This window comes from Pelophylax lessonae (genome assembly GCF_965119305.1).
Source record: "Pelophylax lessonae genome assembly, chromosome: 5".
NCBI classification, from domain to species: Eukaryota; Metazoa; Chordata; class Amphibia; order Anura; family Ranidae; genus Pelophylax; species Pelophylax lessonae.
In genome coordinates, this window is record NC_138772.1 from 371,597,972 (window position 1) to 371,623,053 (window position 25,082).

Consider the following 25,082-nt stretch of genomic DNA (forward strand, 5'->3'; position numbering starts at 1 on the left):
TATCAGGAGGCGGTGATGGGCAGGCAAACCAGACTGCAGTGATTATCCCAGAGTGTGTATTGACTCTCAGGAGTCTGTTCCTAAGGTGAGCTGCTAATCTGTCACTAGGAGCACCTGGAGTGAAGCATGCAGCACTTTTGATCACGTTTGTGGATGAAGATTTTTTGATTTTCTTTCAGTCACTATATTCACTGAGGATTGGGACTATTAATATTATTGATTTTATAATCACGGCTCAGGAATTGATTTATCACTTTAGTATCACAGTTGATGGACTGATTTAGAGTTATTGTGATAACATTTTGTACACCAAACTTATTTATTTATTTATTTATCTCCAATGAAAGACTTGGCGCAGCAATATTTTTTTCTTTAAGTTTTTACAGGTGTTTTTGTGTTTGGCACTGATTGTTTGCTGCCTTGTGCACAAGAATTTTGATTGATTCTTTTTTTCTGTTTAATGTGGGCTTGCGCTGACTATTTTTGATTTACATATACTACTAATGGCATGGCTGTGATTGGCCAGTGCAGCATGTGACCCAACCTCTATATAAGCTGGAGTCACATAGCGCTGCACGTCACTCTGCTCTAACTACTGTAGGGAGAGGTTCCTGATGCTGCTGAGGGAGAGATAGGAGATTATTGTAGGGGCATCTGTCGCCATCACCGTTCCTTGCCATATACCATATACCATATACAGTTCCTTACCATTCCTTACGTACTATACCACTTCTGGGTCTCCAAATTGGGCACATGGCCTGAGCTTGCCCTTTACACCTTGGAGGTGCTGGCCTACCCTGCAGCCAGTGTATTATCTGAGCATGTATTTAGCACGGCTGGGGGCATTATCACAGACAAGCGCAGCCACCTGTCCAGTGCCAATGTGGACAAGCTCACGTTCATTAAAATGAACCAGGCATGGATCCCACAGGACTTGTCCGCACCTTGTGCAGAATAGACAGGTATACCGGCCTTACCCAGCCATTGTTGTATTTTTGATCTTTCTCACTCTATTGGGGTGTACCCTAATTTAAAAAGAAATAAAAAATTAAAAACAAAAACCAGTGTTGGCTACCTCGCCCTCCTCCACTGCTGCTTCCACCTACACTGCCACATCCACCGCCACCTCAACCTCCTACTCCATATGGGCCTTGTCCTCCTAGATCAAGATGATTATTTTTTATTTTTATGTTTTTTATGTTATTTTAAGTTATTTCCCTATCCGCATTTGTTTGCAGAGCACTTGCCATGCTCTTAAGAAGATTTTGCTGCCATTTGCAGCCCTTTCCATGTTTTTTTTAGAGCCATTTTAGTGCTGAAAATTTCGGGTCACCATTGACTTCAATGGGGTTCGGGATCGGGTAAAGTTCGGGTTAAGTTCAGGTCACAAACCTGGACTTTTTTTTCAAGTTCGGCCGAACCTGCCGAGCCCGGACATCCAGATGTTCGCTCAACTCTATTTGCAACATGAAACCACTATGGCTCCTGTAACTTAAATTGCTGTGCTATCTATAAAATACTGTATAATACTTGGAGTTCTTATTAAATCCAATTTTGTCTCACTCTTAAGACAATTCTGCTTTAATGACCTAAAATAACACCCCTTTCAAATATACATAGCCTGAACATTTGTGAAACAATCCATAAAAATGGTCTTGCCATCAATTTAAAATCAAAAGGAACAAAAATAAGTGTTAGGTCATTGTCAAGACATAATATAATGGCCCCTTTAGTCAAATTCCTCAGCAACTGGGATTTTCATAAAGCCTACTGTTACTGGGATAACCCTAGGTTATTAGATAAAATTATGAACCTGAGAAAAACAAAGGCGAGGTCAGGAAGAACCTGAAAGTCAAAAGCCAGAAACACGAAAAAGAAGTTTGGTTCCTCAAGCCAAAAGGGAGAAAGTGGGATTTTATAGGCAAAGGTAATTATTATTCATTTTATTAAAAGAATTGCATATAAATGTAAAAAACAAGGAAAAAGAAACAACAAAACAACAACATTGGTTGTATAAGTAATGCATATTACACAATTGACAATTTATGAACCATTTTGCTTATTAAATGGTGATTCCTGGTTGTAGAACTAGGGTTCCGACGCGTTTCAGCATATATTGCCTTTGTCAAGGAAAAACATCACCATATTCTATAAAGTGAAAAAGTGAAAAAATGCAAAAAATTAGTGACTTGTTGTGAGAAATATATCAAAACAAACAAATAAACATCGTCTTTTCTTTTTTGTGTACCTAGACTTCAGGAATATCTGTGCCCATAAGGAAGTGGGGGGGGAGAGGTTTCAGGTCCTGTGCCCACCAGGCTTGTTACTGGATCCTGGGCCTATTGGTCTGAAGAAGGGGGAAGATTGGTTTAAGGCGGGCGTGTGTTGTTTAGTGCCATATTTAAGCTGAATAGAATGGATTTCCAAAATTACCTCAAGTATACGGATAACACCTCTTAGGGATGAATAGGGTCCTGGGGTATGTAGCAAACCCCAAGCTTCTATGTGTAACCACAACGCTCCTGGTTTCCCTGGAGAGTGGATAAAATTTCAGTATATAAGGTTGGCGTGTACAGAGATGAGGCCTGAAGGTAAGGTGGGTATAAAACAACACTTACGTTTAGAGAAGGGGATAAAAGACACTGGGGTCCTCCGATTGGTCCCAAAGGTGTAAGCATGTAATCCTATGTGAAATTAATTTGAAATAAGGGGTGGGAAGGTTTTCAAATAATGATACAGTAATAGTAAAATGTAATGGGTATATTGGCTTACTAGAAATTTAAAGGAGAGGTCCTTGGATTGACAGATTTCCGAGATCAGTAGGAGGAGCTGACCCTCTTCCGAGGATACAGGGTCACTGAATCTCTGTCTGGCAGAAAGAATACATCATTTTAATATGGTATAGGTAGTATTTGAAGTTGGCCAACAGGTGGCGCTGTGACGCAACTTAGCAACTTACTTTTGTTAAATGCTTGTCCTCTGCCACAGATGCATAAGTCTCTGTCTGACAGGAGGAAAGAGAAATAACTGGTTTTGGTATGTAAAAAAGGTATTGGAAATGGCCAACAGGTGGCGCTGTAGCGTGGCTTACTTGATATCCTGAGGGAGCAGTAGGAGGCTGAGGTGTCTAGGCAGGTGCAGACCGCTGGCTTCGGACGTTCACTCCTCGCTGGTTGGAGCGGAGTGAAGTCCTATGGATCCCCGGCCGTCTTTATATGTAAGTCGCGCATGCGCAATGAAGCGCCGGGCGACGCCGATGTTTAGTCATTGACTGCGGCCGCACGTATTGTGTGCGTGCCACAGGCTGCGCGCGCAGCCTGTCAGTGAGATGACGCGGTTAATGCATATTCAGATGCCGCCGACACGGGGGTTGGAGCCAGACTATCCCAGCGTGTGCTGGGTGGATGCGAAAGCATCAGATCTTGCTTTGACTCCCAAAGGTGCCCCCCCTGGGAGAAAAAGGGGGGGCTTTCCGTGCCGGGTACAAGGGGCTGGATGGGCAGTAAGGACCCGATCTTCCTCCCACAAACATGGGTCTGAGAATCACTGAAACTCTAGGGCACAATAACATTAAACATGTATGCATGCATTTGAAAATCATTAAATTCTTTATTATAAAGTCAACGAAGCAATTGGGCAGTAATAAAGGAGAATCCTCCTGGGTAGTAAAGAGCAATCATGCGGGGAACCATAACCGTTTCCTTTCTTTTGGGTCAAATCCATCCCCATACTGCTCCGTACCATATCCTTTTTTCCCCCATTGCCTCTCAGTGCATGATTGCTCTTTACTACCCAGGAGGATTCTCCTTTATTACTGCCCAATTGCTTCGTTGACTTTATAATAAAGAATTTAATGATTTTCAAATGCATGCATACATGTTTAATGTTATTGTGCCCTAGAGTTTCGGTGATTCTCAGACCCATGTTTGTGGGAGGAAGATCGGGTCCTTACTGCCCATCCAGCCCCTTGTACCCGGCACGGAAAGCCCCCCCCCTTTTTCTCCCAGGGGGGGCACCTTTGGGAGTCAAAGCAAGATCTGATGCTTTCGCATCCACCCAGCACACGCTGGGATAGTCTGGCTCCAACCCCCGTGTCGGCGGCATCTGAATATGCATTAACCGCGTCATCTCACTGACAGGCTGCGCGCGCAGCCTGTGGCACACACACAATACGTGCGGCCGCAGTCAATGACTAAACATCGGCGTCGCCCGGCGCTTCATTGCGCATGCGCGACTTACATATAAAGACGGCCGGGGATCCATAGGACTTCACTCCGCTCCAACCAGCGAGGAGTGAACGTCCGAAGCCAGCGGTCTGCACCTGCCTAGACACCTCAGCCTCCTACTGCTCCCTCAGGATATCAAGTAAGCCACGCTACAGCGCCACCTGTTGGCCATTTCCAATACCTTTTTTACATACCAAAACCAGTTATTTCTCTTTCCTCCTGTCAGACAGAGACTTATGCATCTGTGGCAGAGGACAAGCATTCAACAAAAGTAAGTTGCTAAGTTGCGTCACAGCGCCACCTGCTGGCCAACTTCAAATACTACCTATACCATATTAAAATGATGTATTCTTTCTGCCAGACAGAGATTCAGTGACCCTGTATCCTTGGAAGAGGGTCAGCTCCTCCTACTGATCTCAGAAATCTGTCAATCCAAGGACCTCTCCTTTAAATTTCTAGTAAGCCAATATACCCATTACATTTTACTATTACTGTATCATTATTTGAAAACCTTCCCACCCCTTATTTCAAATTAATTTCACATAGGATTACATGCTTACACCTTTGGGACCAATCGGAGGACCCCAGTGTCTTTTATCCCCTTCTCTAAACGTAAGTGTTGTTTTATACCCACCTTACCTTCAGGCCTCATCTCTGTACACGCCAACCTTATATACTGAAATTTTATCCACTCTCCAGGGAAACCAGGAGCATTGTGGTTACACATAGAAGCTTGGGGTTTGCTACATACCCCAGGACCCTATTCATCCCTAAGAGGTGTTATCCGTATACTTGAGGTAATTTTGGAAATCCATTCTATTCAGCTTAAATATGGCACTAAACAACACACGCCCGCCTTAAACCAATCTTCCCCCTTCTTCAGACCAATAGGCCCAGGATCCAGTGACAAGCCTGGTGGGCACAGGACCTGAAACCTCTCCCCCCCACTTCCTTATGGGCACAGATATTCCTGAAGTCTAGGTACACAAAAAAGAAAAGACGATGTTTATTTGTTTGTTTTGATATATTTCTCACAACAAGTCACTAATTTTTTGCATTTTTTCACTTTTTCACTTTATAGAATATGGTGATGTTTTTTCCTTGACAAAGGCAATATATGCCGAAACGCGTCGGAACCCTAGTTCTACAACCAGGAATCACCATTTAATAAGTAAAATGGTTCATAAATTGTCAATTGTGTAATATGCATTACTTATACAACCAATGTTGTTGTTTTGTTGTTTCTTTTTCCTTGTTTTTTACATTTATATGCAATTCTTTTAATAAAATGAATAATAATTACCTTTGCCTATAAAATCCCACTTTCTCCCTTTTGGCTTGAGGAACCAAACTTCTTTTTCGAATTATTATAGGGATGATGGCAACAAATGATGGCAACAAATGCATCTTAGTTTTTATATCTCTAAAAAACCACCCCCAAAAGCCAGAAACACAGAGAAGCAAAATGTATAAGAAATTGTTAAATTCTAGGGAAAGCTTTGGCTTGATAAAAATACAGTGCCTCGCAAGCCATTAAAAGCATGTGAATGCATTCCAGTGTCCATGTTCTGGGCAATGATTCACAGAATTAGACAAGATAGCAAATACAATTCTGACAGTGTTGATTTCCAAAATTAATCAAAATCAATCTCTGTGCATAACCATATTTCAATAGTTTGAGAATGGTAGGATGCATCAGGTCATTGGGTGTCACCATAGTATTACTGTAGTAGCAGGGTGACATAAAGATCTTGACATGGATATGACTGAGATGATTCCCTGTGTACAGAGCTCTGTGTTAAATGTCAACACAGAGCTCTATGCTGTGAATGTACACAGCCGATCAGCATGTCCTGGCTAAGAATCATTGGCTGGGACTTGACAACAGGCTCCTGCTGTGTACAATCAGTGTGTGCTGGTGGGGGGCATGCATGCACATGCCCTAAATTTGGAAGTAGGCAGCAACATATGGGTACGTCTCTTTGCCTATAGCGGCCGCTCAATCACAATACGTTGCAGGTGGGCGGTTGCTAAGTGGTTAAATTACTTCTACACACAGACACTCTTCGCCTCGGTTCACACTAGGGCAACCTGTGAGGCGACCTGGTCGCCTCACAGGTCGCCGCAGGTCGCCTCCCATAGGGAAGCTGCGGACCCGTTCTAATAGGAGCGACACAAGTCGCTCTGACCTAGAAAAAGGGTCCGGAGCTTCTTTGGGGTAACCAGGAGGCGACCGCCATAGACTTCAATGTTATGAAGTCCGTGGCGGCCGCTTCGAGGTCGCGGCGCGCTGCTCGCACCACAATCTCGGAGGTCGCCCACGGGAAGTAGCGTCGCGGTAGTGTGAACCGGCGCTTCCTATGCTTGGTTATCTTTTACGCACTGTAAAACACATAAACACACCTATTGTGGTTACTAATTCTATAAATATTTGTATATTTTTTTTGTTTACCATTAGCCCTTAAGAAGAGTGAGTCCATTCCTCAAAACATATTGGCTTGATGTGCAAGTTAAACTTTTGATGTAGGGTTCAATGTTTAATAAAAATGTAAAGTTTTCTGGACACTGGGCGCTCCTTCCTCCCCCCCCCCCCCAAGTATTCTCACTGAAACTACCATAAGGTCATATCAGAAAGTAGCAGCCTAAGCCCCCAAAAGGATCCACCAACACCATACATCATTGGGCAAACTGACTGAAAGAGATTTCTTCCTCACTGCCTACACAACAACCCACCCACAACCAGTGACTTATCCAGTTTATCCAGCATGTTCTTCAGCCGAAACCGGATTATTACACTTGATGTAAACCATTCACAAGAGAAATACAGGAGCTGCCATTGCTGGCTTCTTATTATTCAAAATCTAGTTGCTTATCTGTTTTAGTGAGCCCCAGGTTTTAATACTATCTAAAGGCCCATACACATGACCAGAAAATCATACAAAAAATATGCTTGAAGCGATCGTACAATAATCTGATCCCTAGTACACAGCTTTCGTCCAAAATTTTCAGATGGGACAAACATGAAAACATGAATGATTTTTGTTTCTTTAGTACAGTTTTCATCCAAAAATACAATACAAATACACTACAACACATGTCATTACTTATTATTCTGCCAGACAAGAACTTTGGTACTTTAGTAACTTCTTAATTTTCGATCTGAAAACTAGCATCCAAAAAAAAAAAAAAAAACAGACTAGGCTTAGGTCACTAATCCATAACAGGTATGTAAATATGGACTTCTCACTTTTCTTACCGGCAAACTTGTTTCAGGGTAATGACTCAGGAATGAGTAAAGGCAGAGGGAGAGCACAAGCCAGGCAACTAGCATTTGCATAAGTCAGCAATGGTAGCCCCTGTATTTTGCTTAGAAAAATGTTATTCCAGGTTTACAGGCAAAAGAAAAAACAACAAATGTCTACTCTGTACTCAGGCTTAAAATACATAATAATAGCCCAAAATAATTATCTAAATGCTTATAATTATCTAAATGCTTATAATTTTTGAAAATGTTAAAATATCTTGCCTGTATAATATAGCAGGACTCTCATTTTAGGGGAGATGCAGCAAAGAGAGTTTAGGGATATTATGTCCTTACATATGTGAGTCTGTGATATCTGACATATATTAACGGCACTCTCAATGGTTGACATACGTTTTTATGGTAATTGCATGGATTTAGATTTGTACACTGTGTATAAGTGTGATTTATGTGTGAAAGGATTTGCAATATATCCTTCCCATTATACTTTCAGATCTTATTTTATATTTCCATCGCATAACACCTATTTATATGAGCTTTGTGGAGTGGCTATATAGAATGGAATGGAAATTTTAACCATATGAGGTACAATATTTTTTGGAGAATATGGGAATGGAGGTAATGGATGTATGGGGGTGGGTGGCCTGATTGTCTCCATTTAGGCCCATGCACATGGTACCGCAGGGGGTGTGCTTGGTGAACTTGGGATTGTGTTGCAATGGGATTGTATATTGTGTTATTAATTATAATTATTGTATTTTTCAATTAGTGCCTACCATAGAAAATACTGATGGCTCCTGAAGAAGGAGTTTATGTCCAAGAAACGTGTTGAGTAAAGAATAATTAGTATATGAACAAGGTGTGGTCTATTAAGCGCTAATACCAAATAAAAGCTGCCAGCACTAAATAACTGATGTACAAGTTACAAAAATATGGAATAAAGGGTGAGTGCAGCGCTATACTAATATGACAATCGAATAGAGATATTCATAAATTATTGCAACAAATGATAACAAAATCAGAGAAAATCAAATAGCTGGATCAAAAATAAAGTCCAAAATAGATGGATATAAAGGTGAACTATAGTCCCAAAAATGTGATAGGTCTTGACAGCAAACAATCGTGACTTTGAAAGTGCAAAGGCGTCCCGCCACCAAATGAATATATGAAATGGGCGCTCACCAGATCCTGTAGGTCTGTATTGTCATATGACAAACAGACCAACCAGACTTAAATGATGATCCAAAATCCTCCTAGGAAACGACCAGGGATGTGATTCCGGGTTCATGGGAAAGTAGAAGGAGAGGTGGAAATCTCTCATACACCAGACCACATGGAAGCCAAGAAAAAGGTGCACATAGTGTAATATAGCTAAAAAATTTTAATAAAAAGCAAAAAGACTTGCACTTACAAACATCGCATGGTTACAGGCAATACACAAATGGGATGTAGAAGTCTACTGGAGGCTCCTGACGTGTTTCGTCCTATCGGACATTATCAAAGGATATTACTCAGTCTGTGGGAGGATTGTGAATGGTTTTATAGATCCAAAAGATGAGGGTGGGATGATCTGCACCTGGTTCACAAAGCGCACTGTAACGCTGCTTCTGCCAAAATGGCGTCGGCGTGCGCTCCTAGCCTCGTTCTGGTAGAATGTGTCAAGATAATATATGTTATTATCTATGATGGGATTTTCTTCTATCTTAAAGTTTTAGATTAGCCTTCCCAAAACTAACCTTAAAAAGTATTAGAAGTAACTTGGAAAGACTTCCAACAAAGCTAGTGAGTCTATCAAAACTTAATGGATTAAAATGTCCTTGGGCTAAATATAGATCTGTACCATAAAAAAATGGTTAAAAAAAAATCAAATGAAAACTAAGTAAACAAAGTAACAAAAAAGGGGGCAGACTGAGTGGACCATTTGTTTTTTTTCTGTCATAACTTTTCTAAGTTTCTATTATACATTTAATTTAGGGATAAATAGGGCTTTATTATAATAGGGTTTTAATAAGAAAAAACAGACAAATTATAAAAAATGCATTTTCCTGTAATAGTTATCAGCATAAATGTTATGTAACTTTTGTAGTTGAAGATATTTACTCCAAAATATAATCAACAAAGTCTCTTGACTGAAAGAATATCACATAAGTAATATTTTTATATAAAGTAGCAATAGTGTAAAGGTCAAAGCACACAGCGAAAAAAAAATTGTTTTTGTAAATCACTAGCATACCATTATGATAAGATAATATAATTAATCGTTGGGCTCAATTTACCACAGCAGCATCATTTTCTCAGGTTTCCAGGGCAGACTTTCTAAATGCACGTGTGTGTTTGCAGTAAATGCAGATATCACCCAGAGCTGAGGCCTGTAATATTTTAAAATAGCCTCCAGGACTTAAGAATTTAGTTAACCTTAACCTGTGCTAAGCCAAAGTAATTACATATCCCAAAAAAGCAGTAAGTACATAAAAACAAGCTCTTTTTTACTTCTGAAAGCTATAGGTATTGTACCGAAATTCCTCTTCAAAGTTTACAACAGAGGCACTTATGATCTATTGCAGCAGGAACTTGTTATTCTGCTAGCATTCTAAGAAAAAAAGTATAATTGTGGACTGCTAGAAAAAAGCTAATTAACCAGTTCTGGACCGCCCACCACATATATACTGTGCCAGGCTGGCCCTCCTGCACGAACCAATCGACGTAGGGCCCCCATTTGACAGTGGGGACTCTGATGCACGGGGAAGGAAGTTCCGATTGCTGCCAGACTCCTGCGATCGCTCCCCGCTGAGAGAGAAGAACGGTCAGTTGTTGTAAACACAGCTGACCGTTCTTCTCTCTAGAATGATCACAGAGCTCCTGTGATCCTTCTATATAGGATCACAGGTCTCTGTGATAATTTCACAAGCCCTGCCCCCATACAGTTAGAATCATCCCCTAGGCTAACATTTAACCCCTTGATCACTCACAATGTTAACCCCTTCCCTGCTAGTGTCATTATTACAGTAACAGTGCATATTTTTAGCACTGATTACTGTAGTAATGTCACTGGTCCCCCCAAAAGTGTCAAAAATGTCAGTTAGGGGTCAAATCTGTCTGCCGCAATGTCACAGTCCCTCTAAAAATCGCAGATCGCCGCCATTACTAGTAAATAAAAAAAAACAATAAAAATTACATAAATCTTTTCCGTTGTTAGTAGACGTGATAACCTTTGCACAAACCAATCAAAATACGCTTATTGCAATTTTTTTACCAAAAATATGTAGCAGAAAGCAAATTAGCCTAAAATGTTAAAACATTTTGATCTTTAATTTTTTTTAGGAATGTTATATAGCAGAAAGTGAAAAATATTGTTTTTTTTTTCAGAATTGTTGCTAACTTTTTTGATTTATAGTTTAAAAAATCCCAGAGGTGATCAAATACCACCAAACGAAAGCTCTATTTGTGGGAAAAAAAGGACAATTTTATTTGAGTACAGTGTCGCACGACCGCACAATTGTCAGTTAAAGTAATGCAGTGCCGAATTGCAAAATATGGTCTGGTCATTAAGGGAGAAAATCCTCCGGTCCAGAAGTGGTTAAGTTACACAACAGCTATGAATCCTCACATAACTTTTATAAATATATATGTTTGTATATGTATATTTCTGATAACACTGAAGCATTCAGAATTATTTTCTGTTAAATTATTATTATTTTTTTATAGTTTAATAGGGCAATAGGGCAAAAATACATACTTCAAGTAATTGGCTTGCAGACAGTGACTTCAGTCAGGGTGGTACTATACCTTTCTCTTTTCAGCTTTCCTTCAGCCTCTAGGATATGTGGATTCTAAAGAAAGAGGTAGGCTAAGAAGACAGAGGACACTATTTGCATATTCAGTGAAGCTACTGACTGGGTGAGCATACTGTAAGTGTGTACGTGGTTTGCTGATGCTGAAAGAGTAGCTGTGTGGGCTCTGGTCTAGTTCAGAGGTCTGTAGCAGTAGATGGAGGCAGAGGGTGAATATGGCAGGCAGCACAGCAAAGAGAAGGGGATAGTCATAAATAGAACAGGCAATAAAAGTTTAGCAGATGTCATAATCCAATTGAACTTGCACCCTCAGGCACCCTTACTAGCAGTAGTGCCTAGAGGCACACCTCACTTGGTCCTTGTTAAGCCTGGTCCTTATCATGACCCAGTTAATGCATCATTGGTATTAAATTAACTTATTATTTCTATAGCAACTATTAAATAGTTCATATAGAATTAATGATGTTTTTAACCAATAAGAGCATATGATGGGCTGTGGGAATTTGTCATGAATCTACAGTCCAAAACTATTATAAGGATTCTTAACAGAAAAGTGTTCAGTTGCTGATTTCTATGTATACTATAAAGACCTGGAGCATTATTTCACAAAACGTAACTCACCGTGTTTCTCTTTATCAAAATAGGTTAGCTTAGCAGGAAAAACTGTTAGAATATTTTAGAATGGGACTGGTGGTTGATGGTCCTTAGAAATGTTCCCATTAGTAAAATGGGAATTAATAAAATGTCATGATTTTTTATAGTTTTCCATCAATTATACACGGTAAACCTAAAGTTACCATTCAATAACTCTCTTAGCATCTGCAGGTTAATTACCTTAGCAACAACATCAACATCAGTGCATCCTTGGAAATCATTTTAAATGTTGAGACTTTTTTAAAATTTACTGTTGCCTGGCTGAACTAATAGCTTAGATTCTAGCTGTGTTTTCTCTAGAGCAATTTAGTAAATGTATGGAAAAATATGATTACTTGTCATAAGCAATACCATTATTTTGTTTTTGTGCTCATTTTTTAAAGCAAATTAAACTACACCAGGATTGCTTAACGTTATGTAGAAACAAATTATCATGTACACACAGATGTTGAAGTCATACATAAACTTTCTCTTCTATGTTTTATTAATCAGGAAAAATATATAATATAGAAATCAAATGTTCAAGTTTAGTGATTATTTTAATAAGGACTGTACTTACTCTTGCTTTCTTCTCCAGTTCTAACATTAGTCTTTCATGCTGCTCCGCTATCGCCAATGTTGCAGAATGGACTTTCTGATAGATCATTTCTCCTTCTCTTGTCTGAAATGTAAACAGCCCCTCTCCTGTATCACACATTCTGGAATAAAATAAATACTTTAGATGTTTTACGAAAAGGCCTAAGACTTTCTGCATCAGTAATAAAATACCAGCATTACAATAAAGCATTTTGTATGTGAAAATATTCAACCTGACCTTGCCATATATACTATATATCTTATTCTATAGGTCAGCTCTTTGGGCTCCATTTTTGATAAACCCAAAAGCCTTTTCTTGTTGAATTATGAGGTGGGTTGCAAGATCTTTCATCAACAATGCCACAGCTGTAGTTGGAGCTGGCATGCAGGATGTGATAACACATGTGCATAACCAATTTGTACACACATACTAGGGCTAATTTAGACAGGAGTCAATTACTTACAACTTACAAACATTTCTTTAAAGCGTGGGAACAAATAGGTGCACCCAAAAGAAACCTACATGAACTTGGGGAGAATATACAATCTATCCATGCAGCTAAACTTCTGGCTGAGATTTAAAAAAAGGATCCCAGTTCTTTAAATCCTAAGCATCAATCACCAATCCACTGTGCTGGTTCATATATATATATATATATATATATATATATATATATACAGTGCCTTGCGAAAGTATTCATCCCCCTTTAACTTTTCGACCTTTTGCCACATTTCAGGCTTCAAACATAAAGATATAAAACTGTAATTTTTTTTGAAGAATCAACAACAAGTGGGACACAATCATGAAGTGGAACGAAATTTATTGGATATTTCAAACTTTTTTAACAAATAAAAAACTGAAAAATTGGGCGTGCAAAATTATTCAGCCCCCTTAAGTTAATACTTTGTAGCGCCACCTTTTGCTGCGATTACAGCTGTAAGTCACCTGGGGTATGTCTCTATCAGTTTTGCACATCGAGAGACTGAAATTTTTGCCCATTCCTCCTTGCAAAACAACTCGAGCTCAGTGAGGTAGATGGAGAGCGTTTGTGAACAGCAGTTTTCAGTTCTTTCCACAGATTCTCGATTGGATTCAGGTCTGGACTTTGACTTTGCCATTCTAACACCTGGATATGTTTATTTGTGAAGCATTCCATTTTAGATTTTGTTTTATGTTTTGGATCATTGTCTTGTTGGAAGACAAATCTCTGTCCCCGTCTCAGGTCTTTTGCAGACTCTATCAGGTTTTCTTCCAGAATGGTCCTGTATTTGGCTCTATCCGTCTTCCCATCAATTTTAACCATCTTCCCTGTCCCTGCTGAAGAAAAGCAGGCCCAAACCATGATTCTGCCACCACCATGTTTGACAGTGGGGATGGTGTGTTCAGGGTGATGATCTGTGTTGCTTTTACGCCAAACATAACGTTTTGCATTGTTGCCAAAAAGTTCGATTTTGGTTTCATCTGACCAGAGCACCTTCTTCCACATGTTTGGTGTGTCTACCAGGTGGCTTGTGGCAAACGTAAAATGACACTTTTTATGGATATCTTTAAGAAATGGCTTTCTTCTTGCCACTCTTCCATAAAGACCAGATTTGTGCAGTATACGACTGATTGTTGTCCTATGGACAGAGTCTCCCACCTCAGCTGTAGATCTCCGCAGTTCATCCAGAGTGATCATGGGCCTCTTGGCTGCATCTCTGATCAGTCTTCTCCTTGTATGAGCTGAAAGTTTAGAGGGACGGCCAGGTCTTCGTAGATTTGCAGTGGTCTGATACTCCTTCCATTTCAATATTATCGCTTGCACAGTGCTCCTTGGGATGTTTAAAGCTTGTGAAATCTTTTTGTATCCAAATCCGGCTTTAAACTTCTCCACAACAGTATCTCGGACCTGCTTGGTGTGTTCCTTGTTCTTCATGATGCTCTCTGCGCTTTAAACGGACCTCTGAGACTATCACAGTGCAGGTGCATTTATACGGAGACTTGATTACACACAGGTGGATTCTATTTATCATCATTAGTCATTTAGGTCAACATTGGATCATTCAGAGATCCTCACTGAACTTCTGGAGAGAGTTTGCTGCACTGAAAGTAAAGGGGCTGAATAATTTTGCACGCCCAATTTTTCAGTTTTTTATTTGTTAACAAAGTTTGAAATATCCAATAAATTTCGTTCCACTTCAGGATTGTGTCCCACTTGTTGATTCTTCACAAAAAATTACAGTTTTATATCTTTATGTCTGAAGCCTGAAATGTGGCAAAAGGTTGCAAAGTTCAAGGTGGCCGAATACTTTCGCAAGGCACTGTATATATATAAGTCGCACATTGACACAGTCTGTCACAAATGTAGTTCTGTTGTTTCTTATTAGATAGCTGTAGCATGTGAAAAATGTAACTATGCCATCAAAAACCAAAAGCCAAGTTACATTGTTACTGCTCAAATGCCCCAATCTGTTATCCCAGCCGACTGGCCACAATGTTTGCAAGCACTGGTCGGGTTGAATACTGCCTCATCAGACACATCGAGAACTAAATGCAAAAGCCTCCACAATTAGGCCCTTACTTGGCGAAACATGCTAGAGGGGGTTCTTCCTTGGATAGGAGACCAAGCTGAAGCCATTTGTAACTAAGGGGAGTTCACTACATGCCAAGGCAGTAAGCAGACATGCTCCGTTTTGATGTATATCATCTGTATCCTGTTTTAATTTCCTTCCATGCAAGATCGTTCATGGTTAAGACATTGCTATCCAGGAAATGCTGCAAAAACCAAGCCTATACATCTTCATGCATATACCTTGTTCCTGAAAAGCTGTTACAGTGGTTGCAAACCCCTGATAATGAAAAATGAACAAAGCATATCGCTCTATAATGTGTACTTAGCTCAATCAAGAACACTTTGTGTGAATTCTGTCTGCTTTCTCCTTCCCCTGCTACTTGCATGAGTCATTTCTGACAGCTTATCTAGATAGTAGGCAATCCTGGGAGATAACATTTTGAGTATCAGTTATATATTAGGTATAAGGTTGGGGATTTATAATATCTTGTTTGTAACTTTTATTAAGTTTAAGGGTTCTAAATTTTGACCTTTAATTAGGATACATTTCCTTGTGATGGCCAGTAAATATTGTCATCTTGTTATTATGATATTAGGTTTTAAGCGGCCACTATTGTGTCGGCAATTTTTTTGTTTTCTAAACATTTTACAATTACCTTTATAAATTATGATTTACCTTCATTAACAATCATGAATTAAATTTTCAAATATGTGAAAATGTATGAACTACTGTTAACTATAGATCTTGAATTGTATGTTTGCATGATGGTATTCGCATTCTCTTGTGACCTGACTTTTTTCCTTTCACATTATATTGTGTTAAGATATATTTTGTGATTTTACATGATTGTTCAGACCATTTCCATTTTTGTTTTCTTGTATTCTACTGTGGCCCCGATGAAGGGGAGTGTTGGTGTTTCTGATAAGCATTAGCTGTTTTATGTTTTACTATTAAAGTTTTTGGTCTCTTGGATCTTAGGATATGTTTTTCCACACTTAACACTAACAGAGGGATTCAAGGGGGTCAAGTTTATCACTAACATTAATTCTAGATGCCAGAACATCTGTAAGGTCATTCAAAAAAACTAGCACCTCTTACCTTTAGATGCCAAACTGGGCCCTTGTCTACCTGAAACTCCTGACATTGTGTTTAGGAGAGCCAGAACAGGTAAAAACATGATAGCTTCTAGCAAAGTCACAAATTCAAAATAGACCTAGACCTGATCTACGTGGATATTTTGACAATAGAGTAGGGGTTTACCAGTGCAAGAAACGCGGGTGTCTCACCTTCCAAATTTTAGTACATGGCTAGTGTTGAGCGAACACGGACTGTATTATTCGTGTTCGTACCGAATAATTGGATTTTTTTTACCCGAACACGGACACGGACACTTTACTGTATGTTCGGGTAAAAATCCGTGTTCGGTCGTTTTATTTCCGGGTTTTGCATGCTTTGGCGCTCTTTTCATGGCGGGCTTTCAACAGCCAATCAACAATCGTTTAACTGGTGTGCCTTAAGCCATCCCAGCCATGCCTGCAAATGTCTTAGTAGCTGTGATTGGCCGTCTGAAGCATGTGACCAAGTCTTTATAAGTTCGAGGCAGCCGCCGCAGCAGCGTCATTCTGCTGCTTAGCTAAGGGACAGAGCACACATCAATGTGCTGGCTGCTGATTAGGGAAAGATAGGCAGGAAAAAACCATTTGTGTCCGGATAGAATTGAGGGACAGGTCGGAGTGTTTAGGCAGGGCGAGTTGTAGGCATTTTAGGGATAGAGTCTGCTGAATTATAGGGTCAGTGTCTTCTAAAAACTACAATCGATATTGCTGTGTGGGGGGTGGGGTGAATCTGCACTCAATCCTGATCTACGATCTCTTCTCAATCCTGTTAGGGACAGAGTCTGCTGAATTTTAGGGAAACTGTGTTCTACAAACTACAATCGATATTGCTGTGTGGTGTGGGATTGGAGATAGGCAGGTGTCAGTGATCCACATCCATTTTTCTGTGTGTGAGCTGCAGTGAACACAATCTTTTTGGGCTGCAGTGAACACAATCTTTTTGGGCTGCAGTGAACACAATCTTTTTGGGCTGCAGTGAACACAATCTTTTTGGGCTGCAGTGAACACAATCTTTTTGGGGTGCAGTGAACAAAATCTTTTTGGGGTGCAGTGAACACAATCCTTTTTGGTGTGCAGTGAACACAATCTTTGTGGGGTGCAGTGAACAAAATCCTTTGTGGGGTGCAGTGAACACAATCTTTTTGGGGTGCAGTGAACAAAATCCTTTTTGGGGTGCAGTGAACAACATCCTTTTTGGGGTGCAGTGAACACAATCTTTTTGGGGTGCAGTGAACAAAATCCTTTGTGGGGTGCAGTGAACACAATCTTTTTGGGGTGCAGTGAACACAATCTTTTTGGGGTGGAGTGAACAACATCCTTTTTGGGGTGCAGTGAACAAAATCCTTTTTGGGGTGCAGTGAACAAAATCATTTTTGGGGTGCAGTGAACACAATCTTTTTGGGGTGCAGTGAACACAATCTTTGTGGGGTGCAGTGAACACAATCTTTTTGGGGTGGAGTGAACAACATCCTTTTTGGGGTGCAGTGAACAACATCCTTTTTGGGGTGCAGTGAACACAATCTTTTTGGGGTGCAGTGAACACAATCTTTGTGGGGTACAGTGAACAGAATCTTTGTGGGGTGCAGTGAACACAATCTTTGGGGGGTACAGTGAACACAATCTTTTTGGGGTGCAGTGAACACAATCTTTGTGGGGTGCAGTGAACACAATCTTTTTGGGGTGGAGTGAACAAAATCATTTTTGGGGTGCAGTGAACAACATCCTTTTTGGGGTGCAGTGATCAAAATCCTTTTTGGGGTGCAGTGAACACAATCTTTTTGGGGTGCAGTGAACAAAATCCTTTGTGGGGTGCAGTGAACAGAATCTTTGTGGGGTGCAGTGAACACAATCTTTGGGGGGGTACAGTGAACACAATCTTTTTGGGGTGCAGTGAACACAATCTTTGTGGGGTACAGTGAACAGAATCTTTGTGGGGTGCAGTGAACACAATCTTTGGGGGGTACAGTGAACACAATCTTTTTGGGGTGCAGTGAACACAATCTTTGGGGGGTACAGTGAACACAATCTTTTTGGGGTGCAGTGAACACAATCTTTGTGGGGTGCAGTGAACACAATCTTTGGGGGGGTACAGTGAACACAATCTTTTTGGGGTGCAGTGAACAACATCCTTTTAGGGTGCAGTGAACACAATCTTTGTGGGGTGCAGTGAACAACATCCTTTTAGGGTGCAGTGAACACAATCTTTGTGGGGTACAGTGAACAGAATCTTTGTGGGGTGCAGTGAACACAATCTTTGGGGGGTACAGTGAACACAATCTTTGTGAGGTGCAGTGAACACAATCTTTGTGGGGTGCAGTGAACACAATCATTGTGGGGTGCAGTGAACTCAATCTTTGTGGGGTACAGTGAACACAATCTCATACTTCTGAAGATTTGAGGGTGCTGCCTGTTCCATACTCCCCCTACTCCTCATCTAGCCTTTTAGGGGTACAAACAATAGTAATTGGGGCCTAGTGTGGTTGTGTACGTGTGATATACATACACTTTTTTTGGATCATATTTTCTATTCCGCTATTTAATCAAAAACCTTTGGGGATCAGTTAAATTGGGGGATAGTCTGTGTTGGTACGTGTGAGAGAGATCCACCTTTCCAAGTTGTTGGGGTTCATCTCATACTTCTGAAGGTTTGAGGGTGCTGCCTGTTCCATACTCCCCCTACTCCTAGCCTTTTAGGGGTACAAACAATAGTAATTGGGGCCTAGTGTGGTTGTGTACGTGTGATATACATACACTTTTTTTGGATCATATTTTCTATTCCGCTATTTAATCAAAAACCTTTGGGGATCAGTTAAATTGGGGGATAGTCTGTGTTGGTACGTGTGAGAGAGATCCACCTTTCCAAGTTGTTGGGGTTCATCTCATACTTCTGAAGGTTTGAGGGTGCTGCCTGTTCCATACCCCCCCTACTCCTCATCTAGCCTTTTAGGGGTACAAACAATAGTAATTGGGGCCTAGTGTGGTTGTGTACGTGTGATATACATACACTTTTTTTGGATCATATTTTCTATTCCGCTATTTAATCAAAAACCTTTGGGGATCAGTTAAATTGGGGGATAGTCTGTGTTGGTACGTGTGAGAGAGATCCACCTTTCCAAGTTGTTGGGGTTCATCTCATACTTCTGAAGGTTTGAGGGTGCTGCCTGTTCCATACTCCCCCTACTCCTAGCCTTTTAGGGGTACAAACAATAGTAATTGGGGCCTAGTGTGGTTGTGTACGTGTGATATACATACACTTTTTTTGGATCATATTTTCTATTCCGCTATTTAATCAAAAACCTTTGGGGATCAGTTAAATTGGGGGATAGTCTGTGTTGGTACGTGTGAGAGAGATCCACCTTTCCAAGTTGTTGGGGTTCATCTCATACTTCTGAAGGTTTGAGGGTGCTGCCTGTTCCATACCCCCCCTACTCCTCATCTAGCCTTTTAGGGGTACAAACAATAGTAATTGGGGCCTAGTGTGGTTGTGTACGTGTGATATACATACACTTTTTTTGGATCATATTTTCTATTCCGCTATTTAATCAAAAACCTTTGGGGATCAGTTAAATTGGGGGATAGTCTGTGTTGGTACGTGTGAGAGAGATCCACCTTTCCAAGTTTTTGGGGTTCATCTCATACTTCTGAAGGTTTGAGGGTGCTGCCTGTTCCATACCCCCCCTACTCCTCATCTAGCCTTTTAGGGGTACAAACAATAGTAATTGGGGCCTAGTGTGGTTGTGTACGTGTGATATACATACACTTTTTTTGGATCATATTTTCTATTCCGCTATTTAATCAAAAACCTTTGGGGATCAGTTAAATTGGGGGATAGTCTGTGTTGGTACGTGTGAGAGAGATCCACCTTTCCAAGTTTTTGGGGTTCATCTCATACTTCTGAAGATTTGAGGGTGCTGCCTGTTCCATACCCCCCCTACTCCTCATCTAGCCTTTTAGGGGTACAAACAATAGTAATTGGGGCCTAGTGTGGTTGTGTACGTGTGATATACATACACTTTTTTTGGATCATATTTTCTATTCCGCTATTTAATCAAAAACCTTTGGGGATCAGTTAAATTGGGGGATAGTCTGTGTTGGTACGTGTGAGAGAGATCCACCTTTCCAAGTTGTTGGGGTTCATCTCATACTTCTGAAGGTTTGAGGGTGCTGCCTGTTCCATACTCCCCCTACTCCTCATCTAGCCTTTTAGGGGTACAAACAATAGTAATTGGGGCCCAGTGTGGTTGTGTACGTGTGATATACATACACTTTTTTTGGATCATATTTTCTATTCCGCTATTTAATCAAAAACCTTTGGGGATCAGTTAAATTGGGGGATAGTCTGTGTTGGTACGTGTGAGAGAGATCCACCTTTCCAAGTTGTTGGGGTTCATCTCATACTTCTGAAGGTTTGAGGGTGCTGCCTGTTCCATACCCCCCCTACTCCTCATCTAGCCTTTTAGGGGTACAAACAATAGTAATTGGGGCCTAGTGTGGTTGTGTACGTGTGATATACATACACTTTTTTTGGATCATATTTTCTATTCCGCTATTTAATCAAAAACCTTTGGGGATCAGTTAAATTGGGGGATAGTCTGTGTTGGTACGTGTAAGAGAGATCCACCTTTCCAAGTTGTTGGGGTTCATCTCATACTTCTGAAGGTTTGAGGGTGCTGCCTGTTCCATACTCCCCCTACTCCTAGCCTTTTAGGGGTACAAACAATAGTAATTGGGGCCTAGTGTGGTTGTGTACGTGTGATATACATACACTTTTTTTGGATCATATTTTCTATTCCGCTATTTAATCAAAAACCTTTGGGGATCAGTTAAATTGGGGGATAGTCTGTGTTGGTACGTGTGAGAGAGATCCACCTTTCCAAGTTGTTGGGGTTCATCTCATACTTCTGAAGGTTTGAGGGTGCTGCCTGTTCCATACCCCCCCTACTCCTCATCTAGCCTTTTAGGGGTACAAACAATAGTAATTGGGGCCTAGTGTGGTTGTGTACGTGTGATATACATACACTTTTTTTGGATCATATTTTCTATTCCGCTATTTAATCAAAAACCTTTGGGGATCAGTTAAATTGGGGGATAGTCTGTGTTGGTACGTGTGAGAGAGATCCACCTTTCCAAGTTTTTGGGGTTCATCTCATACTTCTGAAGGTTTGAGGGTGCTGCCTGTTCCATACCCCCCCTACTCCTCATCTAGCCTTTTAGGGGTACAAACAATAGTAATTGGGGCCTAGTGTGGTTGTGTACGTGTGATATACATACACTTTTTTTGGATCATATTTTCTATTCCGCTATTTAATCAAAAACCTTTGGGGATCAGTTAAATTGGGGGATAGTCTGTGTTGGTACGTGTGAGAGAGATCCACCTTTCCAAGTTGTTGGGGTTCATCTCATACTTCTGAAGGTTTGAGGGTGCTGCCTGTTCCATACTCCCCCTACTCCTCATCTAGCCTTTTAGGGGTACAAACAATAGTAATTGGGGCCCAGTGTGGTTGTGTACGTGTGATATACATACACTTTTTTTGGATCATATTTTCTATTCCGCTATTTAATCAAAAACCTTTGGGGATCAGTTAAATTGGGGGATAGTCTGTGTTGGTACGTGTGAGAGAGATCCACCTTTCCAAGTTGTTGGGGTTCATCTCATACTTCTGAAGGTTTGAGGGTGCTGCCTGTTCCATACCCCCCCTACTCCTCATCTAGCCTTTTAGGGGTACAAACAATAGTAATTGGGGCCTAGTGTGGTTGTGTACGTGTGATATACATACACTTTTTTTGGATCATATTTTCTATTCCGCTATTTAACCACTTGCCGACCGCCGCACGACTATCTACGTGGGCGGTCAGCCCCTCACAGGCAAAGTGACGTAGGTCTACGTCGCTCGCCTGTGAGGGTTTAGGGAGCGAGCGCGCGCCGCCGGAGGCGCGCTCCCGCTCCCGCGTGGTCACGGACCCCCCCGCGCGCGTGACCGGCGGACCCGATCGCCGCCGGCCACTCTGCGATCGGCGGGGGAGAGGGAGATAGTCAGGCAGCTTGTGTAAACAAGCTGCCTGTCATTCTCCTCTCTGTATGAGAGCTGATCACATGGATCTACTATGTAGATCCATTGATCACTCTGCATACAGTTGAAGCCACAGCCAATCACAGTTAGAATCACGCCCCTAGGGACACACACAGCCCCTCCCTCTCAAATAAAGTTAACCCCTTCACTACCAGTGCATTTTTACAGTAACAGTGCATATGTATAGCACTGATTACTGTAGAAATGTCACTGGTAACCCCAAAAGTGTCAAAAATGTCAGTCAAGGGTCCGATCTGTCCGCCGCAATGTCGCAGTACCGCAAAAAAAATCGCAGATCGCCGCCATTACGCGTTAAAAAAAAAACAACAAAAATGACAAAAATCTTTCCCTTTGTTAGTAAACGCAATAACTTTTGCGCAAACCAATCAAAATACGCTTTTTGCGATTTTTTTTACCAAACATAGGTAGCATAAAACAAATTGGCCGAAAATATTAAAAAATTTTGATTTTTACATTTTTTTTTTGGGGGAATTTCATATAAAAAAAAGGGAAAAATATTGCTATTTTTGCAAAATTTACGCTCTTTTTTTGTTTATAGCGCGTGATCAAAAAATCGCACAGGTGATCAAATACCACCAAAAGAAAGCTCTGTTTGTGGGAAAAAAAGGACGCCAAATTCGTTTTGGTACAGCGTCGCACGACCGCGCAATTGTCCGTTAAAGTCACGCAGTGCCGAATCGCAAAATGCCCTCTGGTCGTTTAGCAGCCAAATCCTCCGGGGCTTAAGTGGTTAATCAAAAACCTTTGGGGATCAGTTAAATTGGGGGATAGTCTGTGTTGGTACGTGTGAGAGAGATCCACCTTTCCAAGTTTTTGGGGTTCATCTCATACTTCTGAAGATTTGAGGGTGCTGCCTGTTCCATACCCCCCCTACTCCTCATCTAGCCTTTTAGGGGTACAAACAATAGTAATTGGGGCCTAGTGTGGTTGTGTACGTGTGATATACATACACTTTTTTTGGATCATATTTTCTATTCCGCTATTTAATCAAAAACCTTTGGGGATCAGTTAAATTGGGGGATAGTCTGTGTTGGTACGTGTGAGAGAGATCCACCTTTCCAAGTTGTTGGGGTTCATCTCATACTTCTGAAGGTTTGAGGGTGCTGCCTGTTCCATACTCCCCCTACTCCTCATCTAGCCTTTTAGGGGTACAAACAATAGTAATTGGGGCCCAGTGTGGTTGTGTACGTGTGATATACATACACTTTTTTTGGATCATATTTTCTATTCCGCTATTTAATCAAAAACCTTTGGGGATCAGTTAAATTGGGGGATAGTCTGTGTTGGTACGTGTGAGAGAGATCCACCTTTCCAAGTTTTTGGGGTTCATCTCATACTTCTGAAGATTTGAGGGTGCTGCCTGTTCCATACCCCCCCTACTCCTCATCTAGCCTTTTAGGGGTACAAACAATAGTAATTGGGGCCTAGTGTGGTTGTGTACGTGTGATATACATACACTTTTTTTGGATCATATTTTCTATTCCGCTATTTAATCAAAAACCTTTGGGGATCAGTTAAATTGGGGGATAGTCTGTGTTGGTACGTGTGAGAGAGATCCACCTTTCCAAGTTGTTGGGGTTCATCTCATACTTCTGAAGGTTTGAGGGTGCTGCCTGTTCCATACTCCCCCTACTCCTCATCTAGCCTTTTAGGGGTACAAACAATAGTAATTGGGGCCCAGTGTGGTTGTGTACGTGTGATATACATACACTTTTTTTGGATCATATTTTCTATTCCGCTATTTAATCAAAAACCTTTGGGGATCAGTTAAATTGGGGGATAGTCTGTGTTGGTACGTGTGAGAGAGATCCACCTTTCCAAGTTGTTGGGGTTCATCTCATACTTCTGAAGGTTTGAGGGTGCTGCCTGTTCCATACCCCCCCTACTCCTCATCTAGCCTTTTAGGGGTACAAACAATAGTAATTGGGGCCTAGTGTGGTTGTGTACGTGTGATATACATACACTTTTTTTGGATCATATTTTCTATTCCGCTATTTAATCAAAAACCTTTGGGGGATCAGTTAAATTGGGGGATAGTCTGTGTTGGTACGTGTGAGAGAGATCCACCTTTCCAAGTTGTTGGGGTTCATCTCATACTTCTGAAGGTTTGAGGGTGCTGCCTGTTCCATACTCCCCCTACTCCTAGCCTTTTAGGGGTACAAACAATAGTAATTGGGGCCTAGTGTGGTTGTGTACGTGCGAGATACATACACTTTTTTTGATCATATTTCCTATTCCGCTATTCAATAAAAACCTTTGAGGATCAATTGAATTGCGGGATAGTCTGTGTCGGTACGTGTGAGATCCACCTTTCCAAGTTTTTGGGGTTCATCTCATACTTCTGAAGATTTGAGGGTGCTGCCTGTTCCATACTCCTCCTCCTACTCCTCATCCATCCTTTTAGGGGTACAAACAATAGTAATTGGGGCCTAGTGTGGTTGTGTACGTGCGAGATACATACACTTTTTTTGATCATATTTCCTATTCCGCTATTCAATAAAAACCTTTGAGGATCAATTGAATTGCAGGATAGTCTGTGTCGGTACGTGTGAGATCCACCTTTCCAAGTTTTTGGGGTTCATCTCATACTTCTGAAGATTTGAGGGTGCTGTCTGTTCCATACTCCTCCTACTCCTCATCCATCCTTTTAGGGGTAGAAACAATAGTAATTGGGGCCTAGTGTGGTTTTGTACGTGCGAGATACATACACTTTTTTGGATCATATTTCCTATTCCGCTATTCAATAAAAACCTTTCTAGGGCAAGATCTTAAATTACAGAAATATGAGGAGACCGTCAAATAAGGGCCGTGGC

The 25,082-nt window shown here is 41.0% G+C and overlaps 1 protein-coding gene across 2 annotated transcripts in view; it reads right to left on the reverse strand.

Annotated features, from left to right (window-relative positions):
* DOK6 (docking protein 6) overlaps positions 1 to 25,082 on the reverse strand; it is an 805,177-nt gene that overhangs the window by 187,217 nt on the left and 592,878 nt on the right. For both annotated transcript variants that reach the window (XM_082259321.1, XM_082259322.1), the window contains exon 6: positions 12,493 to 12,631. In XM_082259321.1, coding sequence (XP_082115447.1) covers positions 12,493 to 12,631 — 139 coding nt within the window. The remainder of the gene's footprint in view (positions 1 to 12,492; positions 12,632 to 25,082) is intronic.